This window comes from Myxocyprinus asiaticus, chromosome 16 (assembly GCF_019703515.2).
Source record: "Myxocyprinus asiaticus isolate MX2 ecotype Aquarium Trade chromosome 16, UBuf_Myxa_2, whole genome shotgun sequence".
In the NCBI taxonomy this organism is placed as follows: Eukaryota; Metazoa; Chordata; class Actinopteri; order Cypriniformes; family Catostomidae; genus Myxocyprinus; species Myxocyprinus asiaticus.
Window position 1 is genome coordinate 5011058 of NC_059359.1, and position 27741 is coordinate 5038798.

At 42.7% G+C, this 27741-nt stretch overlaps 1 protein-coding gene across 3 annotated transcripts in view; it reads left to right on the plus strand.

Moving 5' to 3' along the window:
• LOC127454132 (raftlin-like) overlaps window positions 1-27741 on the plus strand; it is a 183156-nt gene that overhangs the window by 4456 nt on the left and 150959 nt on the right. For 2 of the 3 annotated variants that reach the window (XM_051721113.1, XM_051721112.1), the window contains exon 2: window positions 19809-19980. In XM_051721113.1, coding sequence (XP_051577073.1) covers window positions 19836-19980 — 145 coding nt within the window. In that variant the 5' untranslated portion in view covers window positions 19809-19835. Of the gene's footprint in view, window positions 1-19808; window positions 19981-27741 lie in introns of those variants that run through there. The other variant, XM_051721114.1, reaches the window with a different exon arrangement.

Here is a 27741-nt window from a genome sequence, read left to right on the forward strand (position 1 = left end):
TTGTGTGCACTGTTTGTAGCAGATAACAGCAGGCAGAGCACTAATTCACTTTGTAGCGTGAGGCACATACAGATTACATATTTATTTAATTTAATAGCAGCATTTTGCGGTTTAATAATAACGTTGAAAAAAGTTATCTATAGAAAGCTAATGACTTCCGGCTGCTTTGTCATTGCAAATTGCTGTCACTGTGAACAGCCCCTTAAGAAAGCAATGTAAGTAGGAAAGAAGGCAAAGTGTGATTAATCAGTTACAGACACTGGTTCGGAGGCTGCGAGGACTCAGTCGTGCTGCACCGGGTGCCTCGGGAGTCGACATACAGAGCTGCAGTTGTCATTGAGGAATCTGGAGCATCACATCTCGAGCTAGTCACCTCTGACCCCAGCGCATAGTTTCTGTTAGAGAGTTCACTGTTGCTCTTACAGTCAAGAGGAATTTTGACTGCCATATGTTTATCAGCAGAAGAATTTTATTACAGCTTAGAGACCTCTTTCAGTTTTCAGTTATGTTTCATTTAAAGTGATAGTTCACCCATAAAATGAGAATTCTGTCATAAATTACTCACCCTCATGTTTTTCGAAACCCGTATTAGGTATCGGTAATGATTTCCCGGTTTGATTCAATTCTGATTCACAAGTTTTGATTCAATTTCAAATCGATTTGATTCCAGTGAATGTGTGTATATTTCAGTTATAATGTCCATTTTGCTTAAATATGAAAGCAATTGACTATTCAACGTTCATTGCCACCCTTGATTTGGCAATGAACCCCCCCCCAGTCCAATTAAGAGACAACCACTTGCCCACCCTAAATATCAAAATAATCAAGGTTGGTTAGGACCAACCTTGTCTACAACTTTTTATTCTACCTGTATCATTGTTAGCAGCTTGGCTGGTGTGTTAGTGACATGATTAATACACGTCGAGCTCCAATATTTTGGTAACCTAATTAGGACAGAGAATCCTCTCTTGTGCTCAATTAAATCTAATTTAGATAATTGGAATGCCTTAGTGCATCTGAAACTTAATTATGACGTTCTTTGGAGATGTGACGTGCTAAAGACCGCATTATTTGTCTCTGTCTCTCATACTGTACCTTACCGCCAAAAGCTTTTCTGCAGTCTTTGAAAGGCTCCTCCTCTCCTTCAATTAGGACAGGCGCGCCTCGGATCTCGCTTGTGAACAGAGCTGTGCTCTACGGGAAAATGTGCACCCTCTCTTGTGATTAGACAGCCTACAAATCAGATGTCACATTCGCTGTTTTCGGCTCAGCTGAGTCAGTTGCGAGGATGAAACGCAGCATGCCTTGATGGAAGATGAATAGTAATTTTTGTTCTGCTCCTGTGCGAGGTGCCACTTTGAATAGATTACGCTTCCTGGATGTATGCAAAGATTAGGTTCTCCCTCCTTGCCACAAATATCCAGGCTGTTGGCAATGCATCGGCATAACAGAGATTAATCAAAGCAAGAAATATGCAAACACTGCTGGAAGACATGCGCTTTCAGTATTAAACAGGCGAGCGAATAAAGCACCTTTAATATTTCTTGAAGACACATCGACTCACTGTGTAATAAGTGGCCGAGAAAATTGCAGCGATATTGATTGAGGATTGCTGAAGAAGGACATGTCGATACTTTACTTGAGCGCCAAAGAACTTGGGCTTTGTTTGGTGTAATACAGGCATGGCCAGAGGCAAATGTAGATCATGCAGTGATTATTCTATTGGAATGTGCACATGTTGTTTTAAGAAATGAGACAAAATGTTTTCTGTCTCACATTTCATTTTTACATTTCCCCCCCACTGAAAACAGTCTCTTGTTTTCAACTAACATACTATCTCACTTATCAATGAATTGGAGGATGTGTATGACCAAAATCTCATGTAATTTTATATTACGGTAATGGTAATTTCACAATATAGTTGCTGGAAATTCAGTTAAAAGTGGTTTAGATATTAAATAATGTATAATGTGATTATACACTGTAAAAAAATGTTGACTCAACTTACTGTTTTGCTTTGACTTAAGAAGTCTTTGTTGAGACAACAACATATTGTCAAAATGTTTAATTTAAGTAATATGTACTTAACAAGTTTTGTTTAGCTAACTTTGGGACAGCATTTGAGGGGATATTGTTGGTCTAACGTGTGTTTTTATGTAGATTTAAAGGAAGTTACATTTCTGAGTACAGAAGTTCAATAAACGAGGCGGAGTTACCTGACACCAAACGAAGTTGAATCAACATATTTTTTTGAGTTGAGGAGTGTAATGAGGAGGAGGGCGGGGCCAGGCCGTCAAGGCAAACGGCCGGCCCTGAATCGGCTAATCAGCCGGGAGGGGGATAAAGACGAGCCGGAGGCGCCAGTTTGAGAGAGAGAGACGCACGCAGCCACGCTGCATGTTTGTTTATGTTTGTTTTATCATTAAACCTTACGTTAACTGTTCAGCCGGTTCCCGCCTCCTCCTTGCCCATTGTTACAGTGGTGTCGAAACCCGGGAAGGAGGAGGGATGCGCTGTCGCGGAGTCCTCACCGCTTCCGTCCGCCAAAGGAGGACCGCTGCGGCCGTCTGACTGGGGACAGATGGGTCGCTGCAGGCCACCAAGAGCTAGAGGAGCCGCGGCCATCCGCCGAAGAAGGGGAGGAGCAGTTCTGTCCGCCAGGGGCCGGATTACTCACTACCATCTGCCGGGGGAGGAGCGAGCTGGCATCCACCAGAGGGCAGAGGAGCGGTTGAGGACTGAGCAGCAGTGCGTCCGGGAGCTAACGAGCAAGTTTCTCTCTCTCTCTCTCTCTCTCTCTCTCTCTCTCTCTCTCTCTCTTTCTCCGTTTATGTTGAGTTTTATCATTAAACCTTACGTTGACTGTTCAGCCAGTTCCCACCTCCTCCTTGCCCATCCTTATATTGTTACAAGGTGGCAAATGCACTTGTTAATTCAACTTGAGTACTAGTTGACACAATCACAACTTAATCTGTTAAATTGACTAGAAAATTGTTAAGTTTAGTACAAATCATTTTTTTTTTTTTTTACTGTGTACCTAATCCAGTGAATTAAATACTTTACAAATGAAAGTTACTTCAGTTCATTGGATTATAATTTTTTTTTATTTAAAACTTGATTGACACTGACATCAGTGCAAAAACAGCTTCACATTATCACACTTGAGATCAAAACAAAAGACTCAAAACTGTACATCTAATATTATAAAACTGAGCATTCTGACTCTACATTTTGATTGGATGAGCCACATTCAAAGTCATTTTAATGTCATCAATATGCACACCTGGGACCGCACACTTGTTGAATTCTATATTCAAATTTATGATATCACTTTACAATAAGGTTCCATTTGTTAACATTAGTTAATGCATTAGGTATCATGAACTAACAATGAACAATATCTTTTTTACTGCATTTATTAATCTTTGTTAATGTTAGTTAATAAAAATACAATTGTTCATTGTTTGTGTAAGTTCATAGCACATTAACTAATTTTCACATATACAACTTTTGATTTTAAAAATGTTTTAGTATATGGTGAAATTAACATTAACCAAGATTAATAAATGCTGTAAAGGATTGTTTATTGTTACTTTGTGTTAACTGATTGTGTTAACTAATGTTAACAAATAGAACCTTATTGTAAAGTGTTACCAAATATATTTTATTTTAGTTGTTCGGAAAATGTAAACAACTAAACTTCGTATTACCCCGCTTAATAATAAGTTCTTCCTCATGTTGACCTGTTTGGGACATATCCCACTCTGTATTTTCATGTTACTCCATGTTTCTTTGTTGCTCTCATGTGTAAGTAACGTAAAACAGTCCTGTCCAATGATAGCCATGCAAATATATCTTCTGCGGTATAAATGGTATAGCAAAATCTCTGTTGAGACATTTTAACCATTGCACATTACATACGGTCATACTGCTCAGGCCTATATAGATGTGTGGGTCATTTAATAAAGGAAATTAGATTTGTCTTGGGAAATGAAATGGCATGTAATCCAAATTAGAATCAGAGGGAGAGAATAAAAGAACGAGAGAAAGAATAAGAGAATATGAGAGTCTCAAAGAAGGCGGATAAAGGGAGAGAGAGAGACACAGACTGGAAAGATACTGCTCTCTTTTCTTCTCTTGACTATGAAATCGTTGTCAAGGGGTCCGTTCCCATGGCAATTCCATCCGCTGTGTCTGGGTTTCCAGCGTGGCCATGGCCAGACCTTGGACGCTGAGGCTTTTCTAGGTTCATTCTGAACAAAAGCGGAAGTACATCCCCCTCCTGTCCAAGGACTCCAGCAGAATGGGGTTTTAAAATGACAATCTGTCAAAGGAGTTCCAGTGTATGATATGCTGTGACTGCATTCATTCTATAATCATGACTTTATTGTACCTGGGTTCTTATCTTTTCTAATTATCCATAAACAAGCAGTAAAGCTGTGACAGGAAACCGAAGGGGGTTTGGAGGGAGTAAGGACATAAAGTAGGAACACTTTCCCAAGACACCAATTAACCTCGGTCTTTGCCTAAATTATACTGTGACATCTTGTTTAGACTTGTTTAGACTTTATCTTTATTCAGGAAATTCGTCCACAGAGAAAAACATTGTGTTTGTATGTCTAGCTCTTGTTCAAATATGTCAAGATAGCAGTCAGACTCATAAGAAAGACAAAATTACCAATAAAATGGAGAGCAAATTAGTTTAAATGTTAAACCAAAAATGAAAATTTTGTCATTATTTACATGTCACTGTTATTTGTCCTGTGGAACAAAAAAGGATACATTTTGAAGAATCTTCAGGCAGCTCTTTTCTTCTTAAAGGGAAAGATCACCCAAAAATGAAAATTTTTGGTGCCAGACGGGCTGGTTTGAGTGTTTCTGTAACTGCTGATCTCTTGGGATTTTCACGCACAACAGTCTCTAGAATTTACTCCTAATGGTGCCAAAAACAAAAAACATCCAGTGAGCGGCAGTTCGATGGACAAAAACGTGTTGTTGATGAGAGAGGTCAACGGAGAACGGCCAGACTGGTTCAAACTGACAAAGTCTACAGTAACTCAGATAACCACTCTGTACAATTGTAGTGAGAAGAATATAATCTCAGAATGCTATTCTGAGATGCGAGTTGGCATTGTTTTGGTGGCACGAGGGGGACCTACACAATATTAGGCAGGTGGTTCTAATGTTGTGGCTGATCGGTGTATATCATTTTAACCGGTCCTGTATCAATGGATGCACTAAATCCCAGAACAGCACACAGACATTCTGACCAATAAAGGGACAGTTTGCTTACATGTGACTTTTATTGACACAGTTTTGGTCTGTTTTGAAATGTTGCCTTGTGAAAGCGAACCGAAACAAGAGGAAATGCAACATTGTGACAATTTTAGCCCCTGTTTCGGAACAAATCAAACGAGCTACATGTCTGAAATGCCATAAATCTCCACTGATAGTGGAGATTTAGTATAAAAAAGGGACTTAAATTTTGGTCTGTTTCTCACCCACACATATCTTATTGCTTCTGAAGATATAGATTTAACCACTGGACTCATATTAATTACTTTTGTTTCCTTTATGTGATTTTTGGAGCAACAAAGGTCTGATCACCATTCACTTGCATTGTATGGACCAAAAGAACTGAGGTATTCTTCTAAAAATCATTGTTGGTGTTCTGTTGAAGAAACAAAGTCATACACATCTGGGATGGCATGAGTGTGAGTAAATAATGAGAGAACTTTCATTTTTGGGTGAACAATCCCCGTCGTCGTCTTCTTTCGCTGCTCCCGTTGGGGGTCGCCACAGCAGACCATCCATGATCCGCATATTTGACTTGGCTCATAGTAACCATGAATGTCAAGTACCAAAAAATAAAAAAAAATTTAAACAAACAAAAAAAACCCCACCAAAAATAATCTATTGGTCAAAGTTCAAAATAGTCTTTTTGAAAAGTCTATATTGACTTGTGCACAATATTTAAAGTCTACTGATGCGAAACGACATATTAGCCTTTTTTTGTTGGAAATCTTACATTCAAATTTCATACTTGCTTGTGTTCAATTTAAAACATTTAGGCGCATTGCAATTGGTTACAAGACATGAGAACCAATTGTGTTTGACGTTGTTGATGTAAAATCTTGCATGCCATATCTTAAGGTGACAAGTTTGAATGTGCAAGAGAGATTTGAGAGCTAAAGCAAGAGGAGATTTCCAACAAACAATGACTTAAATTTTGTCTTACGCATGTTGAATGGGCTACTTTTATGATACTTTAGTCTTGCTTTTCAGTACTGACAGAGACGGGTCACCATCTACTTTCACTGTATGGAAAAGAGCAGCCAGGACATCCTATAAATATCACTTTTTGTGTTCCAGAGAAGAGAGGAAGCCATTCAGGTTTGGGACAACATGAGTGTTATTAAATGGTGATGGAATTCTCTTGTTCTTTTTTAGGGTGAACTATTCCCTTAATTCTCATAATTGCAAACTCACGTTTATCTCTTTATCTTCACGGACACTATTTCTAGCCATAATGATTGTCCTTAGTTAAACATTATCACTGAAAAAGGCCTCCTCCTAACATTTCTCCACCAGTCCCTCACAATGTCTTGCTCAGGTGAGGGTCTTTGTTGGGTCCAGGATGTCCAGGAAGGAAGGAGGAAGTCCAAACAGGGGGACAGCCTCATTCCTACACCAGGAGAGCATTTTCCCTGCTGAACGGACAAAAACACAAGGCAGGAAACGGCGCCTTGTGGCGCTTCGCATTATTTGCCACATAAAAGAACACGGGACAGAGAGAGAGAGAGAGTTGTGTTTTTGAGTCACTCTTTCAGAGTCTTTGATGTGCCGCTCATCGGAATGTACTGAATCTGTAAACATGCACTGAAGAGAAGCCTTGTGTGCAGTCGCAACCGTGACATTGAAATTTTGTCCTTTCCACTTACAGAGTTATTAAATTAGCCCCTCTGTGCTGTGGCGAATGTTGAAATCAGCCACTGTCATCATACTCTGTCGGCTCATCGCTTCCACGCAATGAGTCGTTGCTTTGAAAATGGTCATCTTTACAAAAATTTCCTGTGGCACATGATATTAGAAGCTGGGAGACGGGCTTGCTAAGCACAAAGATGTAGTGGAACAAATATATGCTCAACAGCAGGTTTGACATTCTTTCTTAAAAGTCATTCTAACACAGAAAGAGATCTCATATAGATGAGTGTTTCTTCAACTATAGGCACTTTTATATCTCTGGTTGATTTACACTCACTGACCACTTTATTAGGAACACCTGTACACCAGTGGCGGCCCGTGCATTTTAAGTCTAGGCCATGCCATTAAGATTCATGCCATTAAGAAAACACAGTTTCACAATGAATACGACTTGAATGAAAGCCAAAACTTGAAACAACACTGAATGCTCAAGCAAGCCTAATTTTAACTGCAGCATGATTGCTTTGTGAAATTAACGTCTCCTGAACTAATTTACACTTAGAAATTAATACTCCTGATGTTTCTATAACAATACAAAAAGCACTTACCAATTTACTTGGAGTGAAAATAAGCCCTCCTTTTCTGTTTAATAAATTAAGCAATCACACGGTCATGTAGAACATCTTGGGTTTTTAAATTCATAAGAATATCTTTCTCAATGGCGATAGCAGCAGTGATGACAGCATGCTCTTCATTTTCGAATTACGTACATCTCTTAAAGGGTGATTGTGTCACACAAGGCCAGCTAGAAGTCCTCGACTGGAACATATCCTAAAGACCACACCAAACAAGAACAAATAATCAATCTGATTGGCTGATGAATCTGACAATCTAACTTTAATGCCTATTTACTTGCACTGTTGAGGGATGCTGGCCCTGAGAATTTGCCACTGCTGTACACCTACTTTTTCATGCGATTATCTAATCAGCCAATCATGTGGCAGCAGTGCAATGCATAAAATCATCCAGATACGGGTTAGGAGGTTCAGTTAATGTTCATATGTATATATAACTTCCAGCATGACTTATAATGTCTTATAAGTACTTAAAAATATCTTATGTATGTTTATAAGAAGACATTGCTTTTGTCACTTTTGTCACCATATATATATATATATATATATATACAACTTCTGCAGATAAAATTGGATGTTGCTTGTGTTATAATGCATTATACTCTAAGGTATAACTATGAATAAGTAATTATTGTAATGTATTATAATTGTGGATACAATTATATATATATATATATATATATATATATATATATATATATATATATATATAAAGTAATTTCAACCACAGGATGTTATCAAATAAAATATATAATTTGAGATATGGTGGAAATGACATTTGTTGGTTCAGAAAAAAATGACAGTGATGCATATATACAGTTTTAACTAGGTCATTGCTAATAGACAGATTAGAACGTGTTTTGAGGGAGTTTTGTTCTTGTCTACAGATCAAAAAGTGCCCAAAGTTGAAGAAACACCCAGCTATGTTCTGAAACGTCACAGGAGAACCCCGCTTCTCGTGCTGAAAGCCACAGAGGATTTTCTTCTGTTTTCCACTACTGAGTGTGCACAACCGTATACAGGAAGTGAACTCTTTTCTTGTCAGTTTCCACAGTGCATGGGGAGCTGTTGCCAGGTTGACTTGGGAGACAGTTGCTGCCAAATGCTCGTAGCGTGAAGCAGAACTTCAGGGAGGGAGTAGTGCTCTGAAATCATAAACATCTCCCACTTCCTCTGTCGGCCCTAAAAATACCTCATCGCTTCGTTTCATGGCTCCCCTCCCCTTCTCTATCAGCTATGCAAATATCAGCCCCTCCAAGCAACTTTGTTTTGCATGGTTTCTCTCGCCGTCAGAGTAAATGCTTAGCCTGTTGCCTCTTGAGAGATGCTGTCTGAGCTCAAAACATTAAGTGATTTCTCAGGAAAACACTTTGTGCTACTTGTTATGTCAAAGACGGCTATTTTAGGGGCAGTGTTTTGTCCTTCTGTCTGATGAATAAACGATTTTGAAGGTTCTTTTGGAAAGGGGATGTTATTTTTAAGTGAGCTGTCCTGCAGTTTAGGATAAATTACTGTTTACTGAAAGGACTTTTAATTTTTCTCACACTAAAAATCTCTTTTAGAAGCCAAAAAACAAGAGGACGGGAATATTCGCTAAGAATAAAGTGTATCCACTGATAACGTTGTTTGTTTGCATACAGTATCTGCATATAAAGAATTAGAAAATCAGTAATAATGCAATTTGCACAGCACAATTCCCTATCTTGTAGTAGTTTCAACATTATCTTGAAGAAAATGTACACAAATGTCTAAAAGAAATTCTGTGTACCGCCTGCCTTTAATTAAAAAGCATGTTTTGTAAAAGAAAGTTTTGCATTCTGTCAGGCAAAGGGGTGTGACCTAATTTGTTTAGAAGTCAAATGAAATGGAAAAATTATCTGATTATTGCAGAAAAAATTAACATTAATAACTGATATAAATGAGTAATAAGCAGTGTTCTTTTTTGTTTGTTTTAAACATTTTATTTGTTGGATATTCAGATTTTAATCCCAATTTGTGTGATTCTTATGAAACCTGTCAAGAAAATGTCCTGGTCATATTTAACTAAAATCAGTCTTTTTTACTGTAATGCAGTACAAAAATTACTGTGTTACATTAATAAGATTCATAATTGAAAACAGTAGGAATATAATAAAGGGAAAATGATCAGACATTTTATGATAATGGGAACTGGGGTGTAAAATGTGCTCAAGTGTCCTAAAAACTTAATCGTTCTAACTATAGACCTCATTTTCTTTATGTAAAATATAAATGCATTTTTTTTTGTGTTGATTGACAGGTTTCCTTTGCTCATATACATACTAAAGTTTAATGAATGAAGCCCACACTGAAAAAAATTTACTTATAAGATTTACAAAATAATAATAATAATAATAATGTTTTCACAAGTTTTTCAACAGTTTTTCAAAGTAAATTTTAATGGTAAAATTTTAAGTAAAAGCTACGTAACTTCATGACATAAAATTTATTAAAGTGAATTCAAAATTATGACCTTTTTTTTTCTTTTGATTTTCTCTCCAATTTGGAATGCCCAATTCCCAATGCGCTCTAAGTCCTCGCGGAGGCATAGTGACTCGCCTCAATCTGGGTGGCGGAGGACGAATCTCAGTTGCCTCCGCATCTGAGACCATCAACCCACGCATATTATCACGTGGCTTTTTGAGCGTGTTACCGCGGAGACATAGCACATGTGGAGGCTTCACGCGTCAAAGTATCCGTATACATATGTCAGGCATATGAGGTATCATTTGAAAGCTTAAAATCAGAACTTTTTCAGAAATAACCTTCACTTCTGCATTTATGTTTGATAAAATAACAAAATAAGGCCTCAAAACATTTGCATTGAATGAGACCCCCCCCCCCCCCCCCCCATCAATATTTATATAAAAAGTCCTTCACATAGCACATAAATAGACAGGTCATATATCAAATGAAAGCTCTTATTCTCAGGAATGTGACTGTACAGCTATTTTGTTGCCCATATATCACAGTTCGAAAGATATCCAAAAGAATCACAAAGTGAAATATGATTTGTGTAATACATCAAATACAATAATCTTGTTTATGCTCCAATAACTGCTGCTGTAAGCCCCAAATAGCCAAAATATATCTGCTTTTACCTTAGGATGTTTTCTAAAAATGAGCTATTTTTCACTTGTCTATTAGCTTGCTGGGCTGAATAATCCAATGTTATATCAGAATCAGAATCAGCTTTATTGCCAAGTATGCTTACACATACAAGGAATTTGTCTTGGTGACAGGAGCTTCCAGTGTACAACAATACAAAAACAATAAAAATAAATAAATTTAAAAAAAAAAAAACAGCAAGACATAGATAATAATAATAAAAAAATAAATAAAAACAAATGTCCTGGTTACTTGCGTAACCTCCGTTCCTTGATGGAGGGAACGAGACGTTGTATCGATGTAGTGACACTAGGGGTCACTCTTGGGAGCCCCAAACACCTCTGGTCTTTGATAAAAGGCCAATAAAAATTGGCGAGTGGTATTTGCGTACCACTCCCCCGAACATACGGGTATAAAAGGAGCTGGTATGCAACCACTCATTCAGGTTTTGTGCTGAGGAGCTGAGACAAGGTCCCGGCCATTTCAGCAGGTAGTACAGCGTTGTGGCAGGAGGGACACAATGTCTCATTCCCTCCATCAGGGAACGGAGGTTACACAAGTAACCAGGACGTTCCCTATCTGTCACTCACTCGACGTTGTGTCGATGTAGTGACACTAGGGGTCCCTATACGAAACGCCACAACTGGCTGAACTGTGTTACGTGAACTGGCGGAGTGTGACGGGCAGACCAGTGTGTGCCTCATAGCCAGCGCACCAGGCCGTCACGTAACCTCCCCCAATGCTGTTATGAGTGTCGAACGGCCCTTCGGGGACAAGTCGACTGCCCAAAAGATAGAGACAGGCTAGCCCAGTCGTGGCCTCTTATCCTCCTTTTTTCCTCTCCCCCAAAAAAAGGAATTAACTGACTGGGGCCACCAGGTCTACATCGGGGGGGGGGGGGGGGGGTATTTTGAGTGGAAATACATCACATGGTTTTGCCGAGCTTTGTCGGAAGTATGTCATGTGGAGAAGTCCCATGGTAGGTCCTACCTTATGGGGGAGGAGTTTCTACAAACATGGTAACTGGGGCAGAGGGGCCTCTGCCCAAGGAAGATGCAGTTTACCAACAGGGGAAACGAATTAGTGGAAGATATATTTTGCATGGGGTTACCTATGGGGAACCAACACATGCGGAGCACCTACCCCAGTACAGGGCTTAGTTAGCACATGTACTGAGCCGTCAGCGAGTTTCTCCGCAAACTCGTCTGCCACAGGGCTCGGAGGAAATCATCCAGGGAACACAGTTTGTGAACACTACTGGCAGTCAACAGCGCACATCTTCAGCTCAGGGGAGGTGAAAAGCGCTATGCGCGAGCGATACACCCAGCCAACTGTCCCGGACTTACCTGCTTGTGCCTGCCACTACACGGGACAAAACCAGTTCCACCTGGAGATTGTAGAACCTCGCAAAGGTGTTGGGTGTTGCCCAGCCCGCTGCTCTGCAAATATCTGTTAGAGAGGCGCCACTGGTCAAGGCCCAGGAGGCCGCTACATTCCTGGTAGAATGGGCTCATAGCCATACCGGGGGCGGCACGTCCTGGGCGTGATATGCCATTGTTATGGTGTCAATGAGCCAGTGGGCGATCCTCTGCTTGGAGACAGCGCTTCCTTTCCGCTGTCCACCAAAGCAGACAAAGAGCTGCTCAGAGACTCTAAAGCTCTGCATGCGATCCAAATAGATGCGTAAAGCAACGTCAGGGCTGGGTCTGCCTCCTCCTGGGGCAGCGCTTGCAGGTTCACCACCTGGTCCCTAAAAGGGGTCGTGGGAACTTTGGGCACATAGCCCGGTCGGGGTCTCAGGATCTTGTGAGAGTAGCCCGGACCAAACTCCAGGCACGTTTCTCTGACAGAGAACACTTGCAGGTCTCCTACCCTCTTGATGGAAGTGAGTGCAGTCAGGAGGGCAGTCTTCAAAGAGAGTGTCTTAAGCTCAGCTGACTGCAGGGGCTCAAAGGGGCTCTCCGTAGACCCTGAAGAACTACAGAGAGGTCCCATGAGGGAACAAGGCGCGGTCTGAAGGGATTCAACCTCCTTGCGCCTATCAGGAACCTGATGATCAGGTCGTGCTTCCCTAAGGACTTACCGTTCACTGTGGTGTGGTGTGCTGCTATAGCGGCTACATACACCTTCAAGGTGGAGGGGGACAGCCGCCCTTCCAACCTCTCCTGCAGGAAGGAAAGCACCGATTGACTGCGCATCTCTGGGGGTCTTCATGTCGGGAAGAACACCACTTAGCGAACAGATGCCACTTCAAGGCATACAGGCGCCTCATAGAGGGGGCTCTAGCCTGAGTGATCGTGTCTACCGCCGCGGGTGGTAGGCTGCTTAAGTCTTCCGTGTCCCGTCCAGAGGCCAGACATGGAGATTCCAGAGGTCTGGTCGTGGGTGCCAGCTGGTGCCCCGTCCCTGAGAAAGAAGGTCCTTCCTGAGGGGAATTCACCGGGGGAGGTTGTCGTGAGGAGCGTGAGGTCCAAGAACCATGTCTGGGTGGGCCAGTAGGGTGCTACCGGGACGACCTGCTCCTTGTCCTCCCTGACCTTGCACAGGGTCTGTGCAAGTAAGCTCACTGGGTGAAATGCATATTTGCAAAGTCCAGGGGGCCAGCTGTGTGCCAGCGCATCTATACCGAGAGGTGCCTCGGTCAGGGCGTACCAGAGCGGGCAGTGGGAGGATTCTTGGGAAGTGAACAGGTCTACCTGTGCCTGCCTGAATCGACTCCAAATCAGCTGGACCACCTGAGGGTGGAGTCTCCACTCTCCCCTGAGGGTAACCTGCTGTGACAGCACGTCCGCTGCTGTGTTGAGGTCGCCCAGGATGTGAGGTGCTGCTGACTCCAGAGGTGCTGCTGACTCCAGAGGAGGAGACGGCGGGTGCCTTGATGGTTGATATATGCTACCGTTGCCGTGTTGTCTGTCCGAACTAACACATGCTTGCCCTGGATCAACGGCTGAAACATCCACAGGGTCAGCAGATTTGCCAGCAACTCGAGGCAGTTGATGTGCCAACGCAGCCGTGGGCCCGTCCAGGAGCCGGCGGCTGAGTGCCCATTGCATACAGCACCCCAGCCCATTTTGGAGGCCTCTGTTGTAACCACGACGCACCTGGAGACCTGCTCTAGGGGAATGCCTGCCTGTAGAAATATGATGTCGGTCCAAGGGCTGAAGAGGCGGTGACAGACCGGCGTGATAGCCACGCGATGTATCCCGCGGCGCCATGCCCATCTTGGGAATCGAGTTTGGAGCCAGTGCTGAAGCGGTCTCATATGCATCAACCCGAGCGGAGTGGCCACTTCCCACTTCCCTTAACGGGGCAAGGGCTGCCTCTGCAACCTTTGTGAAGACGCGAGGGGACAAGGACAGGCCAAAAGGGAGGAACTTGTACTGATACGCCCGACCCTCAAATGTAAACCGCAGGAAGCGTCTGTGTCGAGGTAGAATCGAGACGTGGAAGTACGCGTCCTTCAGGTCTACCGCTGCGAACCAATCTTGATGCCAGACGCTCACTAGAATGCGTTTTTGCATCAGCATCTTGAACGGTAGTCTGTGTAAAGCCCGGTTCAGTACTCGCAGGTCCAAGATTGGCCGCAACCCACTGCCTTTCTTCGGTACAATGAAGTAGGGGCTGTAAAACCCCTTCTTCATCTCAGCCGGAGGGACAGGCTCTATTGCACCCTTCCATAGGAGGGTAGCGATCTCTGCACGCAAGGTAGCGGCATACTCGCCCTTCACTGAGGTGAAGTGGACACCGCTGAACCTGGGCGGACGCCTAGCATACTGAATCGCGTAGCCGAGTCAGACGGTCCGGACCAGCCATCTCGATGGGTTGGAAAGCACACGCCACGTGTCCAAGCTCTGGGTGAGGGGGACCAGGGGGACAATCTCGTCGGATGTACCGGTGGGTGGGGCCTCGCGGCGGGGCGGAGCCTGAGGTGTCACGCTGTGTCGTGGCCGTGCTGAGTTCAGGGACATCGAAGCACTTACCTGGCTCCTTGTGACCACCCCCGGATCAGCCTGGGATGGAAGGGGAGGAAGAGGCCTGTCCTCGTGACCCGTGGAGACTGTCACATCGGGGGCAGATTTGTGCCACAGCTGGGCGCACAGGGGCGGGGAGACCACCGCTGGAGTGCCAAACCTGCCAAAATGGAATGGTGGATGGTGGTCGTGATGACGGCCGTGCACACCGGGTATGTGACCCAGGGAACAAGGAAACCGCTCTTTTGCTGAACTGTTGGGTACCACAGCCACTTGGGCATGCGGAGAAATTAAATGAAAAGGCAACAAAAGATTCTCCTCCCGGCCCTCCACCGGGGGATGGAGTGGTCTGCTTACCAGCTCCAGAGCAGTGGGTTTCGTCGTCCCTGGGTCACCCGTCTCAGGGGCACTTCGAAGGCTTTTGCGGGTTTTTGGCGGCCGGCCATGAGACGGGTGGCATCTGTTTGGGCGTGCCCTTGGCGATGAGTAGGCGGGGTGCAGGATCTTGATTCGCGCTGGGGCAGGATGTGCCGGATAGCCTCCGTCTACTGCTTCACCACCGAGAACTGCTGGGCAAAGTCCTCGACGGTGTCGCCGAACAGGCCAACCTAGGAAATGGGAGCACCAAGGAGAGGCCTTGTTGGCCTCTCCCATCTCGACCAGGTTGAGCCAAAGGTGGCGCTCCTGGACCACCGTGGTGAGACCGCGCTGTGACCTTCGTCGCCCGGAGAGCGAGGTCGGTCGCCGAGCGCAGCTCCTGCATCAATCCCGGGGCAGAACTACCCTCGTGCAGTTCCTTTAGCACCTTGGCTTGGTGGACTTGCAGGAGAGCCATGTCGTTCAGGGCGGAGGCGGCTTGTCCAGCCGCACTGTAGGCTTTGGCCGTCAGGGACAACGTAAACCTAAAGGCCTTGGATGGGAGCTTTGGGCGCCCACGCCAGGTGGCGGCGCTCTGCGTGCATAGGTGCACCTTGAGCGCCTTATCCACCAGGGGAATCGCGGAATAGCCCCTGGCTGCCCCACCATCGAGGGTAGTGAGGGCGGGGGAGCTGAAAGATCGGGACCGGGCAGTAAAAGGTGCCTCCCATGACCTTGTCAGCTCCTCGTGCACTTCTGGGAAGAAAGGAACTGGGGCGGGGCGTGGCTGTGAGCGGCACCGCGAGCCCAGGAACCAATCATCGAGCCACGAGGGTTCAGGGGAGAGCAGAGGGTTCCACTCTAGCTTGACACTCGCGGCTGCCTGGGAAAGCATGTCTGTCATCTCCGCGTCAGCCTGTGACTGAGGCTTCCGCGTCTGACTGGACAAGCCCGCTTCGCGGGCTCCGAACAAGAGGTCGAACTCGCTGTGTGACGAGCCAGTGGACTCATCCGGAAGCCCGATCAGGGCAGACGAGCGTGCTGGGGAATGGGATATACCCGGCGGAGGTGGTCCCATTGGGGTCCCCAAATCGCCCCCAGTGCTAGCCGCGCTGGCCTCATACCCGTAGGTAGGAGGACCGAGGCGGGGAGCCGCTGGGGTGGCTTACTTTCTTACGAAGGCAAGCTGCGACCGAAACATTGCCATGGTCATGTTCTCGCAATGAGTACATGATCCATCCACGAACGCTGTCTCTGCGTGGGTAGCGCCCAGACACGAAAGACAGCGATCGTGACCATCAGAAGGTGAGAGATAACGACCGCAACCATGAATAACACACAAACAGAAAGGCATCTTTAAAAAAAACACGTCTTTAAAAAGAGCGTGTGTGCCGCTCTTTTAAAGAAATATACTCTTTTATTTCTGCTGAAGCGCCCAGGGACGTTCTCTGCAGCGCACCGGTGCAGAGGAGGGAGAAGCCGCTGAAATGCACCATCAAATCCAGCAGAGGTGAATGAACAGTCGTGGAATTCAGCTCAGTGAACATCGACCATTCGGCTCCGAAGAGAAAATCTGAATGAGTTGTTGCATACCAGCTCCTTTTATACCCGTATGTTCGGGGGAGTGGTATGCAAATACCACTTGCCAATTTTCATTGGCCTTTTATCAAAGACCAGAAGTGTTTCGGGGCTCCCAAGAGTGACCCCTAGTGTCACTACATCGACACAACGTCGAGTGAGTGACAGATAGAGAACTAATTATACACGTACGTACAGACACACATATACATAAAGGTAGTGCAAATCTAATACAATCTGTTATGTACAGTGCAAATACAAATCTGTTATGTACAGTGCAAATGTATTTATTTTTATTTATTTTTTCAGTGGAATGAAATGGCAGAAGAGATTGGATGTGTTGGATAAATATAAGAAAGACTAAACTGTGTATTGCACCTAGTTATTGCTCAGTGGGGCAATTTAACTGTTCATGAGATGGATAGCCTGAGGGAAAAAACTGTTCCTGTGACTTCACAAAATAAAAAGCCACCAAACATAACAACAAAATCAACAATAAAAATGGTGTAAATAAACTTGCAAACAGTGAAACCAAGCTCATTAATTATTCAGATCTGGTGCATGCTGTGAACACCAGCTTCGAAGAGTTAAGTAAAATTTAAAATACCTGTGAAATTTACTCAAATTATTAAATAAATATGACTTCTTTATGATTGATACTTGATGATGCATTAAGATAACAAACAGTCATAAATAATATTTACTTGTAAGCTAGAGCATTAATTAAATATATATGTATATATATATATATATATATATATATATATATATATATATATATATATGTATACAACTGTTTTCAATGAAGGTACGCACACTGCTGTCAGCAGCGCCGAGCTACGAATCTGGAGGCTGCTCAAATTTCTGCCGCGCCATGGAGTGCAGCTCACATATTTTCCATTAAATTCAACCCAAATCATTATCAAAGTACATTATTTACTTTAGTATTCTTCATTCTTGAAGAAGGGAAAAACCTTGGTAACTTTTGTATGTACTGTCTGCAACCTAAACTGCATTGACGTGCCCTGTGTTTGATACCTGTGCCATACCCTAGCTGCGACGCGGCGTGGCACTTCTTGTCCGGTGTGCGACCGCCTATAAATGAACTCATTCAATGTAGAAAGTATTTCAACTTTTACGCTGTTTAAAATTAAAAACCAGAAATAAAATTTAGTAAATGCGCATTTTAATGTTTATAAATTATTGTTTCTGAATACACTCCGAAAATACATCAACATAATTTGCGCAAAAACACATTCATTCAAAAACAAAAACATTCATTCAATCGATCAAATGGAACAAACCCGATTCTTGAGACATGATTGTTGTATCTGAGATGCAATTTTCCCGATTGGATTGAATGCAGCCATGGATATCCAAACACATTCATTCACGTCCATGTCGCAGGAAACAATGACTCTTATGACAGCGTTCATAAATCTGCTTGGTCTCTCGTCCTGGCCCTAATTAAAGTCACACTGCAGCTTGAGTTGCCGGCACGCTGTGCATTATCCCGACTCCTAATGAACAATCTGCTCGTTGATTTTCCATTATTGATTCTCACCTTTTCATTCGAGCAGTTCACCTCATTAACCGTGCATTCTCTAGAACCCTCGGCCGTCGCCGCCTCTCAGATTATTTGCCTGCCGCATGCCTGGGTGCTGTAATTAGACAGGTACATAATAGAGAGTGTTCTTCATGAATGGCCCACCCCAGGTTTAATCAGCTTGCCACAATGGGATATTACCTGCTGCCTTCTGATCGGCTTGCGACTGTCGCCGGCTGTCACTTTACATTTGGAGGAGGGGGGCATTTTGGATTCTCTCCGTAGCTGGATGCGTTAATTCCCTGCCTGCCAGTGGAGAGATTGGGCTTCCATGTTGAGATGAAGCCCATTTATGCCTTTTTATTTATTTATTTTGTAGCATTAGTAATCTAGTGTGCCCTTAATTGGGTCTTTTTCTACTTTCTTTCCAAACAACCACAGGATGAGGCAGTTCATGGGTGAAAGCGAGTGGAAAACAGCATTTGCTGTTTCTAAAAGCAGTGTACTATATGGTGTTTTTTAGCAAATGGACAGATCCCAGATATACACATTTAACTTTTGAAGTCTTTCTCTTCCAGAAAAATGGATAAAAAATATTGATGACTCACTTTTTTAGATTTCTATCCAGTTAAATGATTTCTAGGATGAGAATGTTCCTTCCCCTAATACCACCTGACACTGATGGCTACTTCTGAATGGGCATCAATGGTGAAAGATGCTTTTTCGCATCATAATGGTGTTGCAACCTGGTCTAATAGAAACACATCACTATACCTACACTTGTGCAAAATTTTTACCTGGCTTGTTGTACGTATCATGGCAGTTTCCAGGTGAAATGAACACTAGAGGTGCTACAACAACAATGACTTTTATTTCCTTTCACACAAATCACGAGTAAAATGGCAGATTATCAGTTAATAAACACTTACTTTTTGCACTCTTCCTCACACAATGCCATCTTATGACATCAATACACTTTTACTATAGCGCATGATTTGTTAGGCAATACATTTGAACATTTTCAGTACATAACCAACTACATTTATAAGCTTTTTCAAATGCAATCAAACTGTACTGTAGCTCAACTGGTAGAGCGTTGCACTTGTGATGTCAAGGACCGAGTCCTGAAGAGCACACAAGTCGACATGTGAGCCAAAAGTGTCATAGAAGCACAACCAAAATGACGTGGTTGCTTCAGCAATTGCGTTTTTTCAGCTCACATTTGCTTTTTATGACACTATCGGTTAGGTTTAGGTTTAAGGTAAGGAAGTCGGTTTTGTTGATTTAAAACTCGATAGAACATGAACCTTAAAAGGCTCATATGTTTGTGAGAAAATGTTATCTCTTTTAGCACCACAAAGTGGACATGTCACTTCAGAACTGCCACGGTACCTGTAAGGAACCAAATTATACCATTTTGCGAAACTGTCGCCACAGCCAAGTAATTTAAAATAACATCAGGCTCTGGTGTTGTTATGGCATCTGGGTCAATGATGTGGCTATTTTTTTGTCCGGTTCTGTTAAATTATTCAAAAATACACGAATAATGCATTCAAACAACTTGACTTCGACTATAGGTTATTGGCTATTTAAAAAAATAAATAAAAAAAAACAAGGACTAGCTCTTCAGTTGGTTCAACCCCAAATCTGACAATGTTTATTTTATCCTAGGTTTAAGTGTGCACTCGTTTGGCAGAAATGGGTTGTGGGTTAAGGAAGATTCGTCAGATGGAAGACAACAGTCCAGGAAAGATCTACTCCACCCTCAAGAGACCGCAGGTGGAGACCAAGATTGGGGTCGCGTACACATACCAGCACTTGGACTTCCTGGTGGGGAAAGACGGTAAGACACCTGTAGTTCCCATATCTATAGAAAATATGAATTTATTCTTAAAAGAAATGCCACTGTAAATGAATAGGGTACAAAATAGGGTGTGGAACTAGGGTGTGTGCTTTACCTTCAGAATTATGTGATTGTCAACCTCAGGAGATCAAACTAAATGAGCTGAGATATTATTTTCTATTAACTGTATACAAGGTTTGCAAATTTGGGACGTGTCTAGATACAGTATAAAAACCCTGATATATATATAAAATAACATCATATATACACATATATATACACACACACACACACACACACACATATATATATATATATATAATCCATAATATTATTATTCTTTCTAGCAATAAGCATGCAGCAACACTTTAATAGACTATATATGTAGTCTATTAAAGTTTTGATGTGTTGCATTCTTATATATATATATATATATATATATATATATATATATATATATATATATATATATATATATATATATATATATATATATATAATTACAATTATTTTGTTAATTAAATGAGGTATATTTAAATGAGTTACTAAATTAACAACTGTACAATATATATATATATATATATTATTTTATATAAACACATCAAAACTTTAATAGATATATTACATTTTCTATATAATTTCTTTTTATATTTTGCATTATTTTTAGAATTTCTATTTTTATAATTATTTTTTGAATTTTGATTATCATTTCAACAGATTATTTTTGTAGTTTGTTTTTAATATTGTTGAAGTTTGTTCATTTTTGTTGGATTCCAGAAGGTCAAGAAGTGTTTTAAATGTTGATGTGTTTGCTACTAGCTATTTTCATGCATGGCTATTTTGGTGTTAAAAACATATCTTATAGTTCTCATAACAAAAAACATGGGATTTGTAGCTATTGCTTTAACAAAGTAATGGGGCACAAAATTATACCTTATTCATGGAAAGTATAACAAATAAGCAAATAATTTGTTGAGGTAAGTATAATCTGTGTGGAACTTTTGAAACGGAAATGCAAAAACGTTCCAGATATACAGCATTCTTTCAAATCCTGAAAGTGATGACACTTGCAAATGACAAACCTAAATCCTCGCAGAATTCTCTCTGTGAGTCTCAGCTGCCTGGTAACACTGTAGCACACATTCTCAGACAGACTGTACCTGCATTTCTGGCAGCCGTGTTCCTGTGAGGCCGTTCTCAGGTGCTCGCTGAGGTGTTTGTGATCTATGAGGTGGGTGACTATGAGATACTGGGACCTGCAGGCTGTGAGGTGGCTAATGGGGGAAGCTCCAGAGGGCTTTGGCTAAATTTAGCTGTCAGTGTTGTTATTTCTCACAAACTGAGCTGGGTTGGGTCGACTTCCCGGGTGTTGAGATGGAGTGTGAGCCAGAACTCTTGCTGACACCTCAACACACAGATCAGAATAATCCTGTAAAAAGGACTGAAACGAATGCTTGAGGTCTAACTCTCTGTATAAACCCAAATCTTTATCTTCGCTATCTTTGTCTATTCTCTCTTATTATTATGCTTGCAGAACTGTATTAATATTTGCCAATCATTCTGATGGGCCCATTCAGATGGGCACGCCCCAATGGTCAAAGACATCCATCTAGCGCATGATTACATAGATATCTATTTTAGTTCAGTGTAACCTTTATCCTTTATAAGAATTTTTAAAATCTTATTTTAACATTGCTTAACAGTGTTAACATTGTTAATAGCCGTTCAAACAGAATACTTTCTTGCCCTAAAAAAGCTATTCCATTATATTCCTGCTATTCCATTTCATAAATGTTTTATAAATAATTTTAATTATCTAGATGCTGAAAAAATGGCAAGACTCTGCAACGATCAAATACAGTATGTCTGTCTAGTGCATGTTTACATAGAAAAACTATGGATTAAAAAGAGCGCAGACAGACACAAAAACGTGTTCGGTGTGAACGGCCCTTTAGAATGTTTGGCATTCAAAATCTAACGACCAGTGATAGCGCCATCATAATAGTTGCAAACTGATTTGTGATTGGTCTTCTTTCTGCATTTTGTGATTCGTGTGCATCTGTTTTACTATCTATAGCTGCCTTTACACTGCAGAGACAGTGTTGCTTTGGCAAAAAAAATCAGATTTTTTGGACGCTGTCACTCAAATCCGTTTAGGTTTTTGTAGTCACATTAAATCCGATTTTTACAAGCCTCATCCAAACCACATTCGTAGGTGGTTTGGAATCCAATTAAAATCAGATTTTTCTTAATGCATCTCAGTCTGAATGGTCAGATCGGATTTCTTGTTTTTTTTTCTCGCCATTTTCTGTGTGCGACGGTTGTTATACGTCAGGTTTTGTGACGAGAAAACATATTGCGCTCTGAATGGCATAATTAATGCCTTCACAGGGCACTTCGAATTTAGTACAATAATGATAGCCACACAGTAGGATCATTACAAACAGAATTCTTTTTATAAAAATGACTTCAAAAATGAGTTCAGCCTGTTTTATTACACATTTCAGCCCCATAAAACTCTCACAATGAAAGGTAAACAGGGCATAGAGATCATCATTTCTGAATGAAGCACACCCATATGTCATTTATATGTTACTGGGCACACAAAGCACTGCAAACCTCTTATAATAATAGAGACATTGGCTTAACTTACCCAAAGAGATGCGCTAAGGTGCTGTAACCCATATCACAACGCGATAAAGTATTGAATGTCACTTGAATACGCCTGAGCATTTTGAGCTTTTTATCACAGGACGCGGGTCCTCGTCTCACCATCTGACTTTTTATGCTTTAATACAGGACACAAAGCCTTCAGTACAGATGTTTTGCTCTCTGCTAAAATACAGGACCCCAAGATTAATGGTGTCCCGTATGAGATGTTGTAATTTCATACAGGACGTCCCCGCTAAAACGGGCAGCAACAACACTAGCAGCAACAAACACTGCATATGCCACCTCTCCCATTTTTAAGCCGTTATCTGTGAAGAATGTTCTTATTTGGATACTGCCCTCATGAAAAGCATGATCAATGGTAAAACATCCATCGCTAAAATCTCATGGATGGTGAATATATGCAAGTTTGCTGCATTACCATGACAGCTAATGTGGACGTGATAGCTAAAGCGACTGTAGTCTGAACAGAAAAAATATGATCTGGCTACATATAACTTGCAGTTTGAACAGTCAATCAAAAAAAATTGAGGATTTGAGGAAAAATCGGATTTTTCCTGCAGTGTGAATAACGCCTTTGTGTGTTTATTCTTGCACACAGCTGCCAGAATACAAGACACATACTGAATATAATAGAACACATGAGGAGATACTTTTCAGCTTTTCCCTACAGCTCTTTTCTATACAACAACTGGCCATAATGACCAGCAGTGTTAAGCTTAAAAAAAGGTTGCTTAAACAAAAACCAATAGGAAAACAATCCTCAAATTGTTCATCTTGCATTGTTCGGTAAACAGCACATTTTAACTGGTGCCTCCAGTGCCAAATGAATACTCTAAATGTACAAATACACACCTTTTAGATTATCAAAATTATCAAGGTGTTATGACCCTAATACACCAGGTTGGGTTTAGGATTTTTTTATACTGTATTCCCTTTGAATTCTACAAGAAGGGGTGTGTGAAAACTCTGTTATGATCAGCAGTATTGGTTCATATCTCAGGGTACCTCCACTATGCATCATTTATCTGCACTGCCTCGGCTCTATTATTCCAAATATATTGCTATTCATAAAGGAGGTGTTGTGAAGCACTTTAGAAGAGGGGGAGGAACGAACAGCAAATGTCTTATCTACATGGCGAAGACAATAAACTTCCACACGCAAGACTGCCTCTGCTAGCTTAATGTTCCCTGACGCCACGCGAGTAGAAACATTAGACTGCACATTTGTTAATCGCTTTAATCAAACGTCTGCATCTATAGAGAAAAAAATGTACCATTCCTTTCTTTTGTCATGAATGAAAGAGCGAAGCTTTGTGTTGAACCACTGTTGCGAGCCATTACTATAATGCTATTGCTCAGATGTTGCTCTTTCATAGTTCAGGAGACTTAATAGTGTTCTTGATTATGTTTCGTTTAAGCATCATCTTTGTCTCAGATCTTTCTCCTGAAATTGCTATCTATCTATCTATCTATCTATCTATCCATCTGTCTGTCTGTCTGTCCGACTATGTATCTATGTGACAGTCTACAGAATCCATCCATCTAGTGGTTTAACTATCGATGTAACAGTCTACAGTATCCATCCATCCATCCATCCATCCATTCATCTGACAGTTTAACTGTCTATGTGACAGTCTACAGTATCCATCCATCCATCCATCCACCTGACGATTTAACTGTCTTTGTGACATTCTACAGTATCCGTCCGTTCATCCATTCCTCCATCCATCCATCCATCCATCCATCCATCCATCTGACGGTTTAACCGTCTATGTGACATTCTACAGTATCCGTCCGTCCATCCATTCATTCATCCATCCATCCATCCATCCATCCATCCATGATTGGAATTTTAGGAGAAACATCCAAGACCAAGTTGTCAACTTAATGAAATATAACTGAGAACTAAATTATGTCTCATGAGATGTGAAAGAGCAATCTCTCACCAATTACGTTTTCCTCTGGGATGCAACACCAAGTTTTAGCTGAATTAGATCGAATTAATACTCTGTTTAAATTGTGATTTTTGCCTCAGTAGAGCCATCTTAGTTTTACTTTTTTCAATGCCAGAGAGCAAAGAAACCCTCCACCCTGGGAGGCAAGCAAATGGGCCTCATATTAAGTTATGTGGTGAAAAACCCATCACACAAAACATGCCAGTGAGGTGCTTAAGATGCCCAGCACGTTCTTTATTTCCATCAAATGTGATTTCAAATGTTTAAAATGTCAAGAGCAAGAGAAATAGAAAACACACTTAAGGCACACCGCCGTTGATATCCAAACCTTATAGGCATACATGCTCACATCCATTATATAATCAGCATGCAGGGCAGAATATTAAAATGCAACGACACCTAATACCTTTATTCAACCTGCCAGCCAATAATTCAAGAGGTTTGTGCACAGAGCCGAAGAGCGGTGGAGCAGAACTGTTCAAAGGAAAGGTGAGGACGGTTTGTATGCGTTGTTAACCCTCTCACAGTTTTAGTCTTTATGAAAATGTCCTCTACATTTAGTTGTTTCATATTCATTAATTTTAGTAATTTTAGTACGATAAATAGATTAAATGAAAGTGAAATGGTGATTGAGCCTGGTCATTGTGCCCAAACTCTCCTTTTGTGTTCCACTGAAAAAGTCACACTGGTTAAGAAGAACATGAGGGTGTGTACCGTAAACACTGATGGAGTTTTAATTTTTGGGTGAACTATCCTTTTAAGCCACACTCTCACTACATGATTTTTGGTCTGATTTTGATGTAGCAGACAGATTTCAGAGGTCTGCAACAAATTCTTCAGATCGCCACCAAATCGGTGCTTGCTACGGTCGGCAATGCTCGTTAAGTATGAGCAGGTCAGTGTCATGATCTGAGCCAGTCTTGAGCAGTCACAGACGCTGGGATATTTTCACACCATGCTTGATATTATCTCTCAGAATCTTGTAGTGTGAGCGATGCAACAACAAGGTCAAACTGCTCCAGCCAATCACATCTTATCATGCATCTTTATGTACAAGAATGGAAAGCCACAGTTTGATCATAATTAAGTAAGAATTTTTTACAAATAAATATATAGTCTGCACACTCATTGTGCTGTTTTATTTACCTCCCAATTTTTTTTTCTAAAACGTCATGGTTACTGGTGTAACCTCCGTTCCCTGATGGAGGGAACGAGACGTTGGTGTCGATGTAGTGACACTAGGGGTCACTCTTGGGAGCCCGAGACACCTCTGGTCTTTGATAAAAGGCCAATGAAAATTGGCGAGTGGTATTTGCATGCCACTCCCCCGAACATACGGGTATAAAAGGAGCTGGTATGCAACCACTCATTCAGGTTTTACGCTGAGGAGCCGATATAAGGTCCGGCCATTTCAGCGGGTAGTTCAGCGTTGTGGCAGGAGGGACCAACGTCTCGTTCCCTCCATCAGGGAACGGAGGTTACACCAGTAACCATGACGTTCCCTATCTGTCACTCACTCGACGTTGGTGTCGATGTAGTGACACTAGGGGTCCCTATACAAAACGCCACAAGGCTGAACTGTGTTACGTGAACTGGCGGTGTGTGGTGGGCAGACTTGCTGTGTGCCTCATAGCCAGCACACCAGGTCGACACGTAACCTCCCCCAACACAGTTATGAGTGTCAAACGGCCCTTTTTGGGGACAAGTCGACTACCCAGAGATAGAGACAGGCTTAACCCAGTCATGGCCTCTTTCCCCTTCTCTTTTTCCACTCCCTAAAAAAGAAGGGGGATTATCCGACTGGGCCGCCAGGTCTAGTCGGGGGGTGTCCCTCCCAAGGGGAGGACACCGCGGAGACCACACCTCGCCCCAAGAGAGGGGGGATATTTAAGTGGAAGAATACATCACATGGTCTTTCCAACCATGTGGAGAGCCTTCAAGGTAGATCCTACCCAATGGGGGAGGAGTTACTACAACATGGAGACTGAGGGGCTCTGCCCAAGGAAGACGCAGTTTGCCAGTAGGGAAACGAACTAGCGGAAGATATAGATCGCATGGGGTTAGCCTTACAGGGAACCGCCACATGCGGAGCACCTACCCCAGAACCGGGCTCTTAGTTAGCGCGTGTACTGGGCCGGCAGCGAGTCTCTCCGAAAACTCGACTGCCACAGGGCTCGGAGGAAGTCAACCAGGGAACAACCTTTGTGAACACTACTGGGAATTAACAGCGCACGTCTTCAGCTCAAAAGGAGGTGGAAGGCGCTATGTGCAAGCGATACACCCGGCCGGCTATCCCGGGCTTATCCGCTTGTGTTGCGTGCCACTACCTGGGACGAAACCGGTTCCACCCGGAGGTTGTAAAACCTTGCAAAGGTGTTGGGTGTTGCCCAGCCCGCTGCTCTGCAATGTCTGTTAGAGAGGCACCTCTGGCCAGGGCCCAAGAAGCCGCTACACCACGAGTAGAATGGGCTCGTAGCCCCACCGGGGGCGGCATGTTTTGGGCGAGACATGCCATAGTTATGGCGTCAATGAGCCAGTGGGCGATCCTCTGCTTGGAGACAGCACTTCCTTTCCGCTGTGCACCGAAGCAGACAAAGAGCTGCTCAGAGAGTCTAAAGCTCTGCGTGCGATCCAAATAGATGCGCAAAGCGCGCACCGGACACAGCAACGCCAGGGCTGGGTCTGCCTCCTCCTGGGGCAGCGCTTGCAGGTTCACCACCTGGTCTCTAAAAGGAGTGGTGGGAACCTTGGGCACATAGCCCGGTCGGGGGTCTCAGGATCACGTGAGAATAGCCCAGACCGAACTCCAGGCACATTTCGCTGACAGAGAACGCTTGCAGGTCACCTACCCTCTTGATGGAAGTGAGCGCAGTCAGGAGGGCAGTCTTCAAGGAGAGTGCCTTAAGCCCGGCTGACTGCAAAACTCAAAGGGGGCTCTCTGTAGACCCTGAAAAACTACAGAGGTCCGATGAGGGAACAAGGCGTGGCCTGGAGGGATTCAGCCTCCTGGCGCCTCTTAGGAACCTGATGATCAGATCATGCTTCCCTAAGGACTCACCGTCGACTGCGTCATGGCGTGCTGCTATGGCAGCAACGTACACCTTCAAGGTGGAAGGGGACAGCCTCCCTTCCA